The 13,837-nt window shown below is 37.7% G+C and overlaps 1 protein-coding gene across 1 annotated transcript in view; it reads left to right on the forward strand.

Annotated features, from left to right (window-relative positions):
• Nucleotides 1-13,837, forward strand: part of LOC102199819 (cadherin-18) — a 94,630-nt gene that overhangs the window by 28,627 nt on the left and 52,166 nt on the right. The window contains exon 3 of the mRNA XM_005730419.2: nucleotides 12,081-12,375. Coding sequence (XP_005730476.1) covers nucleotides 12,081-12,375 — 295 coding nt within the window. The remainder of the gene's footprint in view (nucleotides 1-12,080; nucleotides 12,376-13,837) is intronic.

A 13,837-nucleotide genomic window follows, 5' to 3' on the forward strand; every position in this document is an offset into this window, starting at 1 on the left:
AAAAAAAAAACTAGCAATGGGAGAGCCCATAATCATATGGAAGAAAAAATTTTAACTTTGATTTCAGACACAAAAAATGATTAAGAATGAAACCCAAACGGTTTGGATAATTTGTGTACTTTTTATTATTAATAATAAAATAATAATGATTAATGAATTTCAGTATCAATTAGGTTAGCTATTAGCAAGGTTATTGACTAAAATGGCATGTAGAAAAAAAAGATATTTAAAGGTTAAAACAAATTGAAACACCTAAAAAAAAAACCCTGTAATATTTGTAAAAAAATAAATAAATAAATGTTATTCTAATTTAGCTGGTGGATGTGTTCGCAGAGACATTGGATGTCTACAAGAGTAAGATTCAGCGTGTTCTGATTGTGTTCTGATTGTAATACCTGTGCACATGTCCTTAAATGCTGGCATATATCCTCCATACATTAAGATTGAAACTAACACAAACTAAACTAAATTGAAAAGAAAAAGTCAAATCAAAATAAGATTAAAACCTTATTAAAAAGCTTTGGGTATGAATATACAACCAACCTTTGCATGATGACCATATTGTATGAACACAAAATTAAGTTTAAAGAAACCAAATGATTTATTATAATCAGTCTTCATTTGGAAAAGCTGATCAATATGTTTTTATATATTCTAAACGCAACGCAATTACTCTTTGACAAAAGAGAACAATTAACAAGCGGAAGCTGGGTTAAGTAAATTACACTTCAGAAAATTATACAACTATGTAGACAAGCCTTATTTCCAAGGTGCACTCCCTCCTCTTTTTGCTGAAGCACTCAACAATATTAGCACAATTTAAGATACTTGGAGCCTCAACCATTTGCCTTCACTCACTATGACTGACTATGAGGCAGAGGCTTCAAGTTTTCAAAAGCTGATGTGCTCACATTTTCATTTCTCTCATTCAAATATCAAATTTAGCAGCGGTTAGAGGCAGAGCTGTTAAATTAGTGTCAGAGTTGCTTCCGGGACAGTGATAATCTTATTACTGTATATCAAGAAGTAAACCATCCTTCTGCGAAGACAACGACTCATTCCGTTTCCCCCCAGATGTCAAAATAGAGGACAACTATCAGGGCGGATCCGCGATGTGCATCAACGGCATGTCTTCAGCACGCCCCTCATCACCACCTCTTGATGTATGGTCATTAGGCGGGTGCTTCATCATCAGGGTTTACTGTGACTGTTACAAATCAATTTAATAGAAGGGGGTGCTCAGAAGAGTTGATTGGGAGGGAGCATGGTCAAAATGTGGTGATAATCAGACAATCAAGCACACCCACATAAAAAGTGATTAAGTCCTCTTGAGTGGAGCATAAGAGCCGCGATTTAATCAAAAACAAACCCATCCCCTTCACTAATTGCAAATATGAAGCCAAGACATTGATTATCAGCAAGGGTGCATAGCCTCCTCATTTCTCTTTCCTTTCCAAGCCCCCACCCTCACCCCATGCCATGCACATTGTTGATGAAATAAATGTTCTTCGGTGTGACTCTCACCTTCAACTCCTGTGCATGCTTTAGAAAGACCTTCTTTCAACATCAAAGCAATGTTTCAGAAACAGCATGAACTAAATGTGTCTATTCTTTGTCTAGTGCTTTTCTGATTAACAGAGTTGTGAAACTACAACAGTGCACATGCACTGGTAAACAAAGATGTTGACCTAGAATTATGGACTCGCTGCTTTGTGTCCCACTAGTCCCCAGGCTGATTTAACTGGTCATAAAATTAACATGCGACTGAACATTAGCTTTCTGGAAAACCAGTTAGAAATAGGATAAGATTCATTTCTGGAAAAAGGTTGTATTTGACATGTAGTATGAAATCTGATCGAGAATTTTATGTACTTCGTTTTCTGTCTGCATGGAGAACATTCTTCTTCACTCAGTTGATATTGATTGAACATATCAGCTCCACAGTGGCTTCCTTTAAACAAACATAGAGAAAACAAGAGAAGCTAGGCACATACATTATGTAGATCTCTACACTGAATACTACAAAGTCATTAGAAAGGGCATTCACCAATAATGCAATCCAACGAGACACATACATTATCAGGCTTTGTACAATGAATGGGATAGATCTAGTGAAGGAGAGAAAAGAAGTATAAGGGGGGAAACAGATGAAGGTCAAACTGCGTAGCCACTAATAATGTATCAGGATGGCACTCAGTAGAGTGTATCGCAGCTAGTGTGATGTAATTGTTAATAGGGCTGTTCGATATAACGATATATATCGGATGACGATATAAAAACGCCTATCGTTTCATTTTACGCTATCGTTTGTTTCGTGGTGTCGCAAAATAAACTGTTTCCGGCAATATTTTTTCATCGTCCTGATGGTCACTGTAGTGGCTATATTCATTTCTTAAAGTTCTCTCTTTCTCTTATATTTAATACTGTTGTTATGCGTTGTGGTTAGCAACAACGACAGTAACAGTAAATCATGCTTTTTATTTGTTCTTGTTTCTAATGTCTCTGTAAAGCACTTTGAATCACCTTGTTGTTGAATTGTGCTATACAAATAAACTTGCCTTGCCTTGCCTTGCCTAGCACCATCGCGTGTCCGCTTGTTTATGTTCCACAAACGTTTCACAATAAAGCTCAAGATCCTGTTGAGACTTTTCAAAATAAACTGAATCACTTGAAAGAGCAGATTATTTACGGATGAGAAGTAAAAAAAAAAAGAGAGCCGTCAGGTGCTAAAAAATAAACCTTAGACTCAAACGTTAGAACAGGCTTTTCCCGGCAGCACGCCGTGTAATAAATACTCACAAAGAAAACGGCGGCCGTTACAACTTATGTCTAAAAATGTATAGTTTCATGCATCGGTTAAAACACTCGACTCCAGCTACATGACGCGCAGCTTGAAACACTTCCTGCAAGTCGAGCTGCCCGAGATTCACAGAATTTACAGAAAATGTTACATTTTTGTGATTTATATCGTTATCGGGATGATAGAATTCTTATATGAGATTTTGGTCATATCGCACAGCCCTAATTGTTAAGATTCTGTTACTGTTTTATTTTAGGAAGTTGATATTTGCACACTCCATTTAAGTTCACAGGCAGGCTTTAAGTAATTTTCCCGTCTCCACCTGTAATGGGAGAAGAGTTATTCTGGTTTGATTTGCACACAGCTTCTAAGCCGTTTGCCTGATTGCTGCAGAACCAGGCAGTCATTCAGCTCTCTTTCTTCAGCAGAGAAGAATGGAAGGAAGAGAATTGTTGGCATGGTGGTTATGTCTAAGCCACAACTTAATGCCTTAATAGTTCATGTTCCAATATTTCATAAATTAAGACTTTTAATCTTTACCTATAATTTTTTTGCCATTGCATTTAGAACTGTTTGTTCTCTGTATGTTGTTGGTTGAAAAATAGCTATGTAGGGGGACTAAACAGCTCCTAGATAATGTCCCTTTTAGTAGTAAAATCTGTTAATACATTGGATGATCAGTTGGCAGAAAATTGCTAATTCAATATTTGATGGGTCAAGCTTAGGGATATGTGGTTTTGATGTGTTTCTTTCTCATTATAAAACAAAGGATTTAATATTTTTCAGTTGTGAAATCTGAATCTGTCAAATTTGTATTCACATCCGTTTGGTGTAAAGTTTCATTGGCTCACTGTGCCCTGTGAGTCAGCTAGTCTTCGAAGTCTTTCATGTCTACTTACTTGTACCTTTGAAATTACATTTCTAAAGCACAACCTTCACCCGAAAGTTTTGACAGAGCATGCTTGCCAGGTTAGGCTTGATGACTGGGCAGACAATGTCGATTTCATTCACATTTTTCACACCAACTGCAGATTGATACTTATACTGAGTTTTAATCAGCAGCACAGACACAGACTGGGACTTGACACTGCATTGACACTGATTGGGTCAGTCACTATAACGTGCAGAAAATTGTTCGAATTGAAAAAGTACACGGAAAATTACCTTCAGATGGAGAATGCACACCAGCCATTTTTGTTCTTACCACCATTGAAACGTTAGAGAATACAAAACATGAAGGTTTTTCATAGAGAAAGTTATAATCTTCTCATAAGAGACAACCCTGAGAACTATACCAAAAAAGAGGAGAACTGCTGTTTGAAGAAAATTAATCTATAGTGTCAGGACCTTCAAAAGTCACAAATTTCCTTTGGAGAGCCGATGTTTTTCTTCAATTTTTTTTAGGGACAAAAAGCAAGGCTTTGGCTGCAATAACCAAGGTATTGGATGCCATAGCCCCTGAGACATGGACCGTGGCTCAAGTCCAAAAAGTTTGACACCAAAGTGGATGTGAAAAAATAAAAGCACCAAGTGGAGGACAAGGAGCTGTTAGCCTAAGATTCAATTCGATTCAATTCAATTCAATTTTCATTTGTATAGTGCCAAATCACAACAGTTGCCTCAAGGCGCTTTGAGTAGAAAGCGACTGCTGTTGTATAACAAATATTAAACTAGGGCATAATCACTATTTTGTAGAAATGTTGCAGTTGTGGGACAGCTAATATTATGAAAGCCGAGAGTCTCTCATGAAGTGCGGAGAATTCTCTATCAGAATATTTTAAAAGAAAAATGTACACTTAAGCCTTTCAGCTAAGATGTTGTATTCTTTTAAAATTGTGTTTATTTTATGAGCCTTTTTATTGTTGTTGGTTTTCAGACTATAAGTAAAATCAGGTAAGAAATTATTGAGGGATCACATATTTGTGTATGAAATATTTCTTTGCACAGTTTAAACACAGCAGTGGTTTTATTTATTGACTGTAAATACCAAGGCCCTGGTGCCAGTGTTACTAAGTGAATTTTTAAAGCTCTCCCGTTAATTTATATGAAGTTATGAAACTTTTTACACTTAACTCTTTTTTTTTTCAGCCATTTTAAATTAGATATGATGAGAGGGCACGGTGGTTAGCACTGTTGCCGCACAGCAAGAAGGTCCTGAGTTCAATTCCACCATCAGGCCGGGGTCTTTCTGTGTGGAGTTTGCATGTTCTCCCCATGTTTGCGTGGGTTCCCTCCGGGTACTCCGGCTTCCTCCCACCATCCAAAGACATGCAGCTTGTGGGGATAGGTTAATTGGACAATCCAAATTGCCACTAGGTGTGAATGTGCGAGTGAATGGTTGTCTGTCCCTATGTGTTAGCCCTGCGACAGACTGGCGACCTGTCCAGGGTGTACCCCGCCTTTCGCCCTATGACAGCTGGGATAGGCTCCAGCGCCCCCCACGACCCTGAAAAGGATAAGCGGGAGCGGATGGATGGGTCCAGTAACTTAATTATTATAGCTGATGATGATAATAATAATAATAATAATAATAAATGTTACAAATTAGTTTTGTTGTTGTAGTAACATTTTTGGGTACACAATTTCTTTGAAACTAATGATAAAAATCAGTTTAAATGTGGCACGTACTCATCAGAAATATTGCTGCCATTAAGTGTATGTATGTGAGCATGGTGAGTTGTGGGGCATTTTGGAGCATGAACTAAATTAAATCACCAAAGAATGAACAGTCGCAGATGGAAAGCCACAGAGGGAGAGAGAAGGCTAAATGAGCTGGAGTGGCTTTTATCCTGGCTCCCCAGACCAGATATGCCAAATCAGCTGATTACTTCAGCTGAGCTTTGCCATGGTGTGTTCAGGGACATCTACATAGAAAGACAGGTGCTGTCCACATATTTAGACAGGGTTTGTTAGACAGGGTCCTTTTACAGGGAGGGTAAAGTATGAAACCACATTTGTAAGGCTACATAACTGTGTGACCCTCTTATTAATTAATTCTACTTGTAAAGATTTAATAAATACACCAGAAGAATTGTGTGAAAAGTGAAAGGTGTGTGAGTGTGTGAATGTGTGTGTGTGAATGGGTGGATGACTGGATGTGTAAAGTGCTTTGGGGTCCTTAGGGACTAGTAAAGGGCTATATAAATACAGGCCATTTACCAATTGCACATAGTGCAAGATTAGCAACAATAAATATAATTAAACCAGCTATAACTCAACACAGCAATCTTATATTACAACAAAAACAAATCAAAAATAAGCAAAAGAAAAGAAAAATACTGAAAATACTATACAATTTGATTATTTTGATCAGTTGTTAATGTGAACCCTTTCAAAGGCTGGTAGTCAGCTGGTAATCTGACAGGGCTCGTCAGTGTGGAGCATTTATATGCTACCCAGGATTGCATGAGTTACACAGGGCGCCGTGGTTTCTCCCACCATCAAAAAATGTGCCAAGATTATGCTGCCTGTCTCATCCCAAGACACTCGCGGAAAACACATTTCAAATATGTTTCCTGGTTAAATGTTAAAAATGTGCGAAGGATATGCAGGTGTAGAAGAAATTGTTCGTGTGCTGCTCAGTTATTGTAATTTGCGGGTGCAATTTTTCACATCATGCTTTAGTAACTCATAATTTGTAATTTGAGAATTTCTATTTGTCATCAACTCTGACAGACTAAATGGGCGATTCTGTTACTGTAATCATAAGTTACAGCTTTAGTTTGATTACGTCTGACCCATTAACTTTATTATGCTTTCCAGCATGACTACAATGAGTAAAATCCATGTTTAATGTTGCAGAACTTATGTTCTAGCTGCAGATTTCTTTCAGGTTGGAGGATCCCTCTCTTCCTCAAATCTCTTCTCTTCCTGTAATTGGCTTGACAGTACCAAAAGTAAACTGATTGGCTCTGAGTACCAATTCGCTTGTGAACACAAACAGTTGCAAGCCACTCTCAAGAATGAGTCTACGTAGCCCAAACTGTGAAAATATACAGCATGTTGACAAAAGAAACTGAAGATACGCTATAGATACCGGGTTGCTCCTGTGGGCATATGATGAAAGCACAAGGTTGGTTTTCTTTGACATTGGAGTGTTTTCGCTATGCAGCTTTAGAGCTCCAGACTCTGTTGATCTCTTTAAACTCCTCAGAAATGCATTTCCAGCTGCCAGCCACATGCCAATCATCTATTCGACTAGTCTTTAATATAGTCACCAGTAGAGGCAGAGAGATAAACACAATCCTGTTTTGATGGCCTGTGGATGAAAAGAATTCCTCAAAGATTTTGTGCAGAGATATCAAAACAACAAGGTTTAGAGGTTATATTTCACCTTCCTCATAAATTCTTGGACCTTTCCTGGCAGCATTTGTGAAAGATTGTCATGCATTTTCATTTATTATTTACTGCAAGACTTGGACATTGCCATCATTTTCAATCCCCCATCATCTGGATTGCCACACATGGTCTTGATGTATGCTAAGTTCACATCAAGCCCGCTCTGTGGTTTAACAAAATTGACACTAATTGCATTAAGGCAGGATGTCATGAAATTTTCCGTGTGATCAAAATTAATGAAGTATAAATAAAATATTCCAACACTGAAGGCGGAATGTAGTGGAAGCACCCACTGCAGAGAAATAAAGCCTAGTTTTCAAAATAGTGTGACAGCAAATTGCCACAAGCTTGTTTTGGTACAGTTAGGGGAGGAAATATGTGAAGTATAAATGTCCCCCTTAATAGCAGTGATGGGGACCATAAAGGGACAGTGGTAAAGTCAGGGTACCGTCTTGGGTAAAGTCTATTAAGTTTCACGGTATTTACGATTAAATAGGTTATCAGACTTTTTAAAATAATGTTGATTTAAACCCCAAAGTAGGCAGATTTTGTAAAATTACTCGACATTTGGGTGATTTGGATCACCTGTGGCCTGGAAGGGAAAATAATATCTAGGGAAAAAAGTTTGAAAGTCCACCTCTATGTTTAGAAACTATTTATTTCTGTTTATGGTATAATGGATGGTTACCTACAGCAATGTTATGATTCACCCAGAATTCATCCAAATCAACAAAATGAAGGGACAAAAATGAAGGGACGGGGCTATTTTTTGAACATGAATACATTTGAAAAGCTGATCGTTTCACATGAGGATCAAGTCCACTCACAACCTCTCACTTTAATACATACACCTTGCTAATTCCAGGGCATCTTCTGAACTGTTTTCATTCTTTTTGGTACAGATTCAACAAGGTGCTGGAAACATTTTTTAGAGATTTTGGTCTATTGTGACTGTGTCATGCAGTTGCTGCAGATTTGTTAGCTGAACATCCATAATGCAAGTCTACTGTTCCACCACATCCCAAAGGTGCTCTACTGGAGTGAGAGCTGATGACTGTGGAAGGCATTTGTGAACTCATTGTCATGTTCAACAAACAAGTTTGAGAAGATTTGAGCTTTGGGACATGGTTTTTTATCTCGTTAGAAGCAGCTGTCAGAATGCTGACACGGTCAGCAACAATACTCAGGTAGGCTGAGGTGTTTAAAATATTGTTTAGGGAGCGAATAAGGAGGGAATAGGGAGCCCAGAGTGTGCCAAGAAATTATCCCCTGCACCATTATACCACCACTGTTAGCCTGAACTGTTGATGCCCAGAAGGATGGATCCATCCTTTCATGTCGTGCCAAGTTCTGACCCTGCCATCCAAAAGTTGCAGCAGAAATCAAGACTCGTCAGACCAGGCGACATTTTTTTTTTCAATCTTTGCAAATTGTTAGCAGTTCTCATTTGACAGGAGTGGCGCATGGTGTGGTTTTCTACAACTGTAGCTCCTGTGCTTCCATTTCCCATTGCTCTACATTCAGAGAAGCGTTTCTGCATACTTTAGTTTAACAAGTTGTGTATTATTCACTGTTGCCTTTCTATCAGCTGTGACCTCTGGCATCAACAAAAAACTGCCATACACTGGATACGTTCTCTTTTTCAGATCACTCTCCATAAACACTGGCACAAACAACCATGCCACATTCAAAGTCATGTAAATCCACTGTTTCCCTTATTCTGATGCTCAGTTTGAACTTTAGCACATCGTGTTGACTATGTCTACATTCTTAAATGCACTGAATTGCTGCCAAGCTGGAAATCAACTTGCATTAACAAGCAGTTGTACAGATGCAAAAAGTGGCCGATGAGTAAATGTTATAAACTCTGAAATATTAAATGTAATGAAGGGAAAATTTACCTCAGTTATATTTTGCTGAACACCTATGGTTGTGATTTACTTTTTATAGCAGAACCGTGTCTTCTAAGGCAGCAAGGTAAATGGACTAGAGAAACTCTAAAAATGCTGAAGAGACCATATTTATTAGCAGAGAAGGTTGGGGAGCTTGAACATGTTGATGATCAAAATGGACAGACTATTTATCAAAGGCATTGCATGTGCTACATGTCTATCATGAAGATGAGTCAAGACCACTTACCATACTGAGCAGGCATCCTTATTGCTCATTAAACTCCTTTGATTTAAACGTTCATTGTCTTATTGTTTTATTCTCAGCTGCTGTACTTTGAGCCTATGGTGTTTATGTAACGACCCGCAACCTGTTAACAATCATTCGTCATCCATAGATTTTGGAAGGCAATCATCACCATGTGCATCATTGGTTTGTGCTTTTGCCAAGCATAATATATTAACTCCCTTCAAAACAAGTCAATGGCTAAATTAGCAGTCTGACTGGAGGCAAAATTGTTTATGAGCTAGAGCAGAGTGCTGCTTGATAGAAGCGAATACGTGCATGTTGAAGATATAGAATTGAACTGTTAAGTAATATCTGTAATTCTCTATGTTTGAATTATTTAATATATTGGGTGATTCGATTATCCTTTTACAGCCAACACTTGAAGCTAATATTTCTAAATTGCTGGAACTGAATTAAAAGTGGGTCAAATCATGTCTGAAAAGTAACTTGTGTCCACTAGTATGTGGACACATCCTGATTTCTTGCTTTGTAGGTTCATATTAGTACAATCAAGAAGCTGATTAACCACCTAATTCAACAGGATCTTTGACTGCTTATCTAATTACAGGCTTGATATTTACCACAGAAAGGACAGTCAGCTCTCATCAAGAGTCAGGCTGCAATCAGCTGCAGCTTTCTAATTAGTCATTTATTTGCTAGTCCAGGTTTTGATTAGATGTGGCCAGAGGACCCCTTGCTGAGGACATGTTAAATAACTCTGTGTATTCTATAACGATTGTACATTTTAGACTATGTGTCCTTCTTTGCTATTCTAATTCAGCTTTTCTTTTACTCACATGAAAGTGAAAATAGAGCTGCGCTTTAACATCACACGTCCTATTGCATGTTACAGGGAGGTTATACAGCTTTTCTTGTGATGCAAAAAGCAAACACAAAAAAGAAACAATATGATGAGTCTTAGTCAATAACGAGTGCACTCCTAAATGCGCTCAATGAATTGAATGGTAAGATGAATTGCTACTATATTTAGGTTACTTTGAAAATGGGCTGTCTTGTCTTCAGTTCTGCACTTCAAAACATTTTAGCTGTGTCCTAATTCAGACGCTGCACCAGTCCTTTTTCTTCCCCCCCCACAATAAAATCAAAGCTGCTAGCTGGCCACTTATTAAAAATCCTTGATAGCACATTACCAACACTTTCATATACACTAAAAATAATCACTTTAATTATTTATAGAAATAAACAATTCTTTGTCAAATGATTTTCAGTATAAGCCTTTGTGACTCTTACTTTGTAAAATGATACAGCCAGAAAGCTAAATACTTGTACCAGTTATGTTCCATTGGTTTAAAGTTCTCATTAATGTCTTGTGCTAATACAAAAGCAACTGCTTCACAGTAATGTTGCTCCAGTGTTTCTATGAGAGCCTTACTGCTTCTTTATCTCATCTAGGAAATGGGTCTAATTGCTGTGGTTTGAGAGGGTGTGCTATGCAGAGGGTTTTCTATCTTATTTGGTTTAGGTTTGTATTATAATACTGCATATACTGTACATTATCATCATTTGGTCCTTGTCAAACTGAATTTGGGAGAGTGTGTTCCATCTCAAGGACAAAAAGGTTGATATTCTTAAGCTGACAAAGCACTGAGGAAATTCTTTATTGCGTTCAGTGTTTTTAAGTTTCATATCGCTGAGCCCAAACTCGATATGTCAGTGGGGAAGGTTATTTGTTGACAAACTAGTTTAGGCATCTAAGGCTTTGACTTGTGTCTCCCTGGAAACACTGCTGCTGCACCCCTGCAAATCAAACGAATCCCAGCTTGTTTCTTGTCTGTGTTTGCATTTTTTAATAAATACTGATTTTTTTAATGTTTTTTCTTTAGCGTGTCTATGATTTACCCTCTGTGGTCCTCTGTTAGGAACTGTTGGTGACTGTGAAAATTTAGTGCTATGACAGATGCTGCTAATTGTCATTGAACAGAAATGTGACTGTGATTTATTACTTCTCAGCTAAAAATAGTTAATGTGAGAAATTGTTTCCACTGATCCACTGAAAATATCAGTTTGTATGAGTTTATGTTCTTTCACCTTTTGTGTTGTGCTGCTTACTATTTAGTCTTTACAACTAATATAAATTATTTATTTAGTGCATATGTACCATCTATGTGTCTCCATAGACTAAATCTTCCCTCAAACCAGATGCTTTTTTATTGCTTAAAGATGAAAAAATTAAATTGTTCTGAATCTTAATACCATTATATCCTTCTTTTGACATTCTGTAAAATAGTAAAATATTATTCATATCTAACCGCCTGCTGAGCTGTGGGGATAAAAATCTTAACCCTTTTGGTAACAATTATGGCTTAATAAGTGGCTTGGTTTTCTCTTCTTCTCTCCCCTGGTGAGAAAGAAGAGCAGCTTTGGAAGGATTGTCCCCCAAAAACCTCAATCTCCAAGGATGCATTACTTTAGCATGAGCCAGAGAAAGGATTTTCAAGTTAGATGTTACAATTCTAATACTAATTTTAATATTTTTCAACAGTATTTTATCAGTTTTTCTACAGATCATTTCCAAGACTCCAAAGCCTTCATGTTACTAAGACCAAAATCTGCAGATATTCCAATTAATTTCATGATGAAGTTGTAATTAAAATGAGAAAAGCTTAAAACAGACTTTAAAACAGACTTTAAGTGTGCCTTAGTAATTTTATCTTGCAGGTATTTTGCAGTTGTTAAGAAGAAATTTGACTTTGCACTGTTTTTTCTCCATATTCACACACACTTTGTCTGTTTTTCATTCCAGCTTCACTCAAACTCAGACAAAGGTGATGGATCTGTCAGGTACATTCTGAGCGGGGAAGGAGCTGGGACTATATTTATCATCGATGAGGTGACAGGGGATATTCATGCCACTAAGAGCTTGGATCGGGAGCGGAAAACACATTATGTCCTCCATGCGCAAGCATTGGACCGTAACACAGAGGAGGCCCTGGAACCAAAGTCAGAATTCATCATCAAAGTACAAGACATCAATGACAATGCACCCAAATTTCCAGATGGACCCTTTGTAGCTTCGGTCCCTGAGATGTCTGAAGTGGGTGAGTAGCTCTTCAAAATATACTGGACCTTCAAGTGATTGTTCTCTACTGCCAATAGCAGTAAGCCTCCATTTGAATGGTTTGAGAGATGAAAAACTTTTGTTGCTTTTCAAATCTTCTTCATGTTTATAATCCTTTTTAATCCATCATCTTAAAAAAAGAAAAAAACGTAAAACAAAACAATAAATTACAGTTAGATCTTTGCCTTTACACACTAAAGTACAACCCAAAGCTCCAACAAGATGGATTTAAAGATATAAGTGTGAAGAACCACTATCAAATATGTCATTACCCCGTGCAGCATTCTGGTTTGTCCTCTGCGATAATGTTCTCCAGAATGTTTGATGTTCTGTAAGCCAGCAAAGTCCTCTTTCTCATCTTTGTTTTCTGGTTGCTGCGATGGTTTCCGTCCCTGGTGGGCAGGTCTTTACAAAGCACTCAATAGTGGCTCTGCAGCAATCCCCGCCATTGAGACAGTGAAGTCTTCCATATCACGGAGAAAAGTAAAGCCTCTATCCACCTCCACCGAGACAGCGTCCCATACGCATAGCATCTTGTGGCGAACATCTATGTTGTATTTCTTTACTCTCTTGTTCTGTTTTTAGGTTGTGTGAACAATAACCACCATTTTCTCAGTCCAGTGGATTCTGCCTCAAGACACAATAGCTCAAAAACGTTACTCTAATATTTCACAACACTCTTTCAAAATATGTAGGTTGTCCAAATGGTAGCCAAACTGCTGTCAGAGCAATTTTACTCGGTATACAATGTGATAATAAATTCTTGGCGCTGACAGTTTGTTGAAAACATTCCATTTCTATCCATCTGTCTAAAGGAATCTCCTGAGTTACTGGAAAATTCTTTAAACAGAAAATTAATAACTTCATCAGCTCCATGCAGGAGCGAGACGGAAATGTGATAAAAGAAATTAAATATGCAAACCCCAGCAGACCTGTACGCTCCCTCTTTATAAACAGTCAATATCTTCCTGGTTGTGTTCATGATTATTCATGGCAGGCCTCATGAACATATATTTCTAGTCAGTATGTTTCTTTCTCAGAAGTGTCAGGCGCATGCCTTAATCTCTTTTGAGAGTGTGCTTTAGCACTGTATGCTGTGATACCTTGTTTACAGACTATCATTAGGTTTTTGGGTCCAGTTTTAAGTACATTAAAGGGAGAGTCTTCCTCTTACACATGTTTTAAACTCCACAATGAATTAAAAAAATTCAGCAGTTGCTGTAATCGTCAGCACAAATGAATTCATTATAGGTTAATGAAAACAGCACTAATTTCTATATTGGCATTCTTAGTTTAGTTCCAACAAGACTTCTTATTCTAAAGTTCCCATGTTCGCTGCAAACTTCGTCATCGGTTTCACAATAAGAATCAATCACCATTGATGACCCAAGGGAGGAAATCAAGGACTGTGAAGAGGAAAATAATTAGCCTTCTCCCCCCCC

The sequence above is a fragment of the Pundamilia nyererei genome, unplaced genomic scaffold, assembly GCF_000239375.1.
Source record: "Pundamilia nyererei isolate P.nyererei 1_Seehausen unplaced genomic scaffold, PunNye1.0 scaffold00037, whole genome shotgun sequence".
NCBI lineage: Eukaryota > Metazoa > Chordata > Actinopteri > Cichliformes > Cichlidae > Pundamilia > Pundamilia nyererei.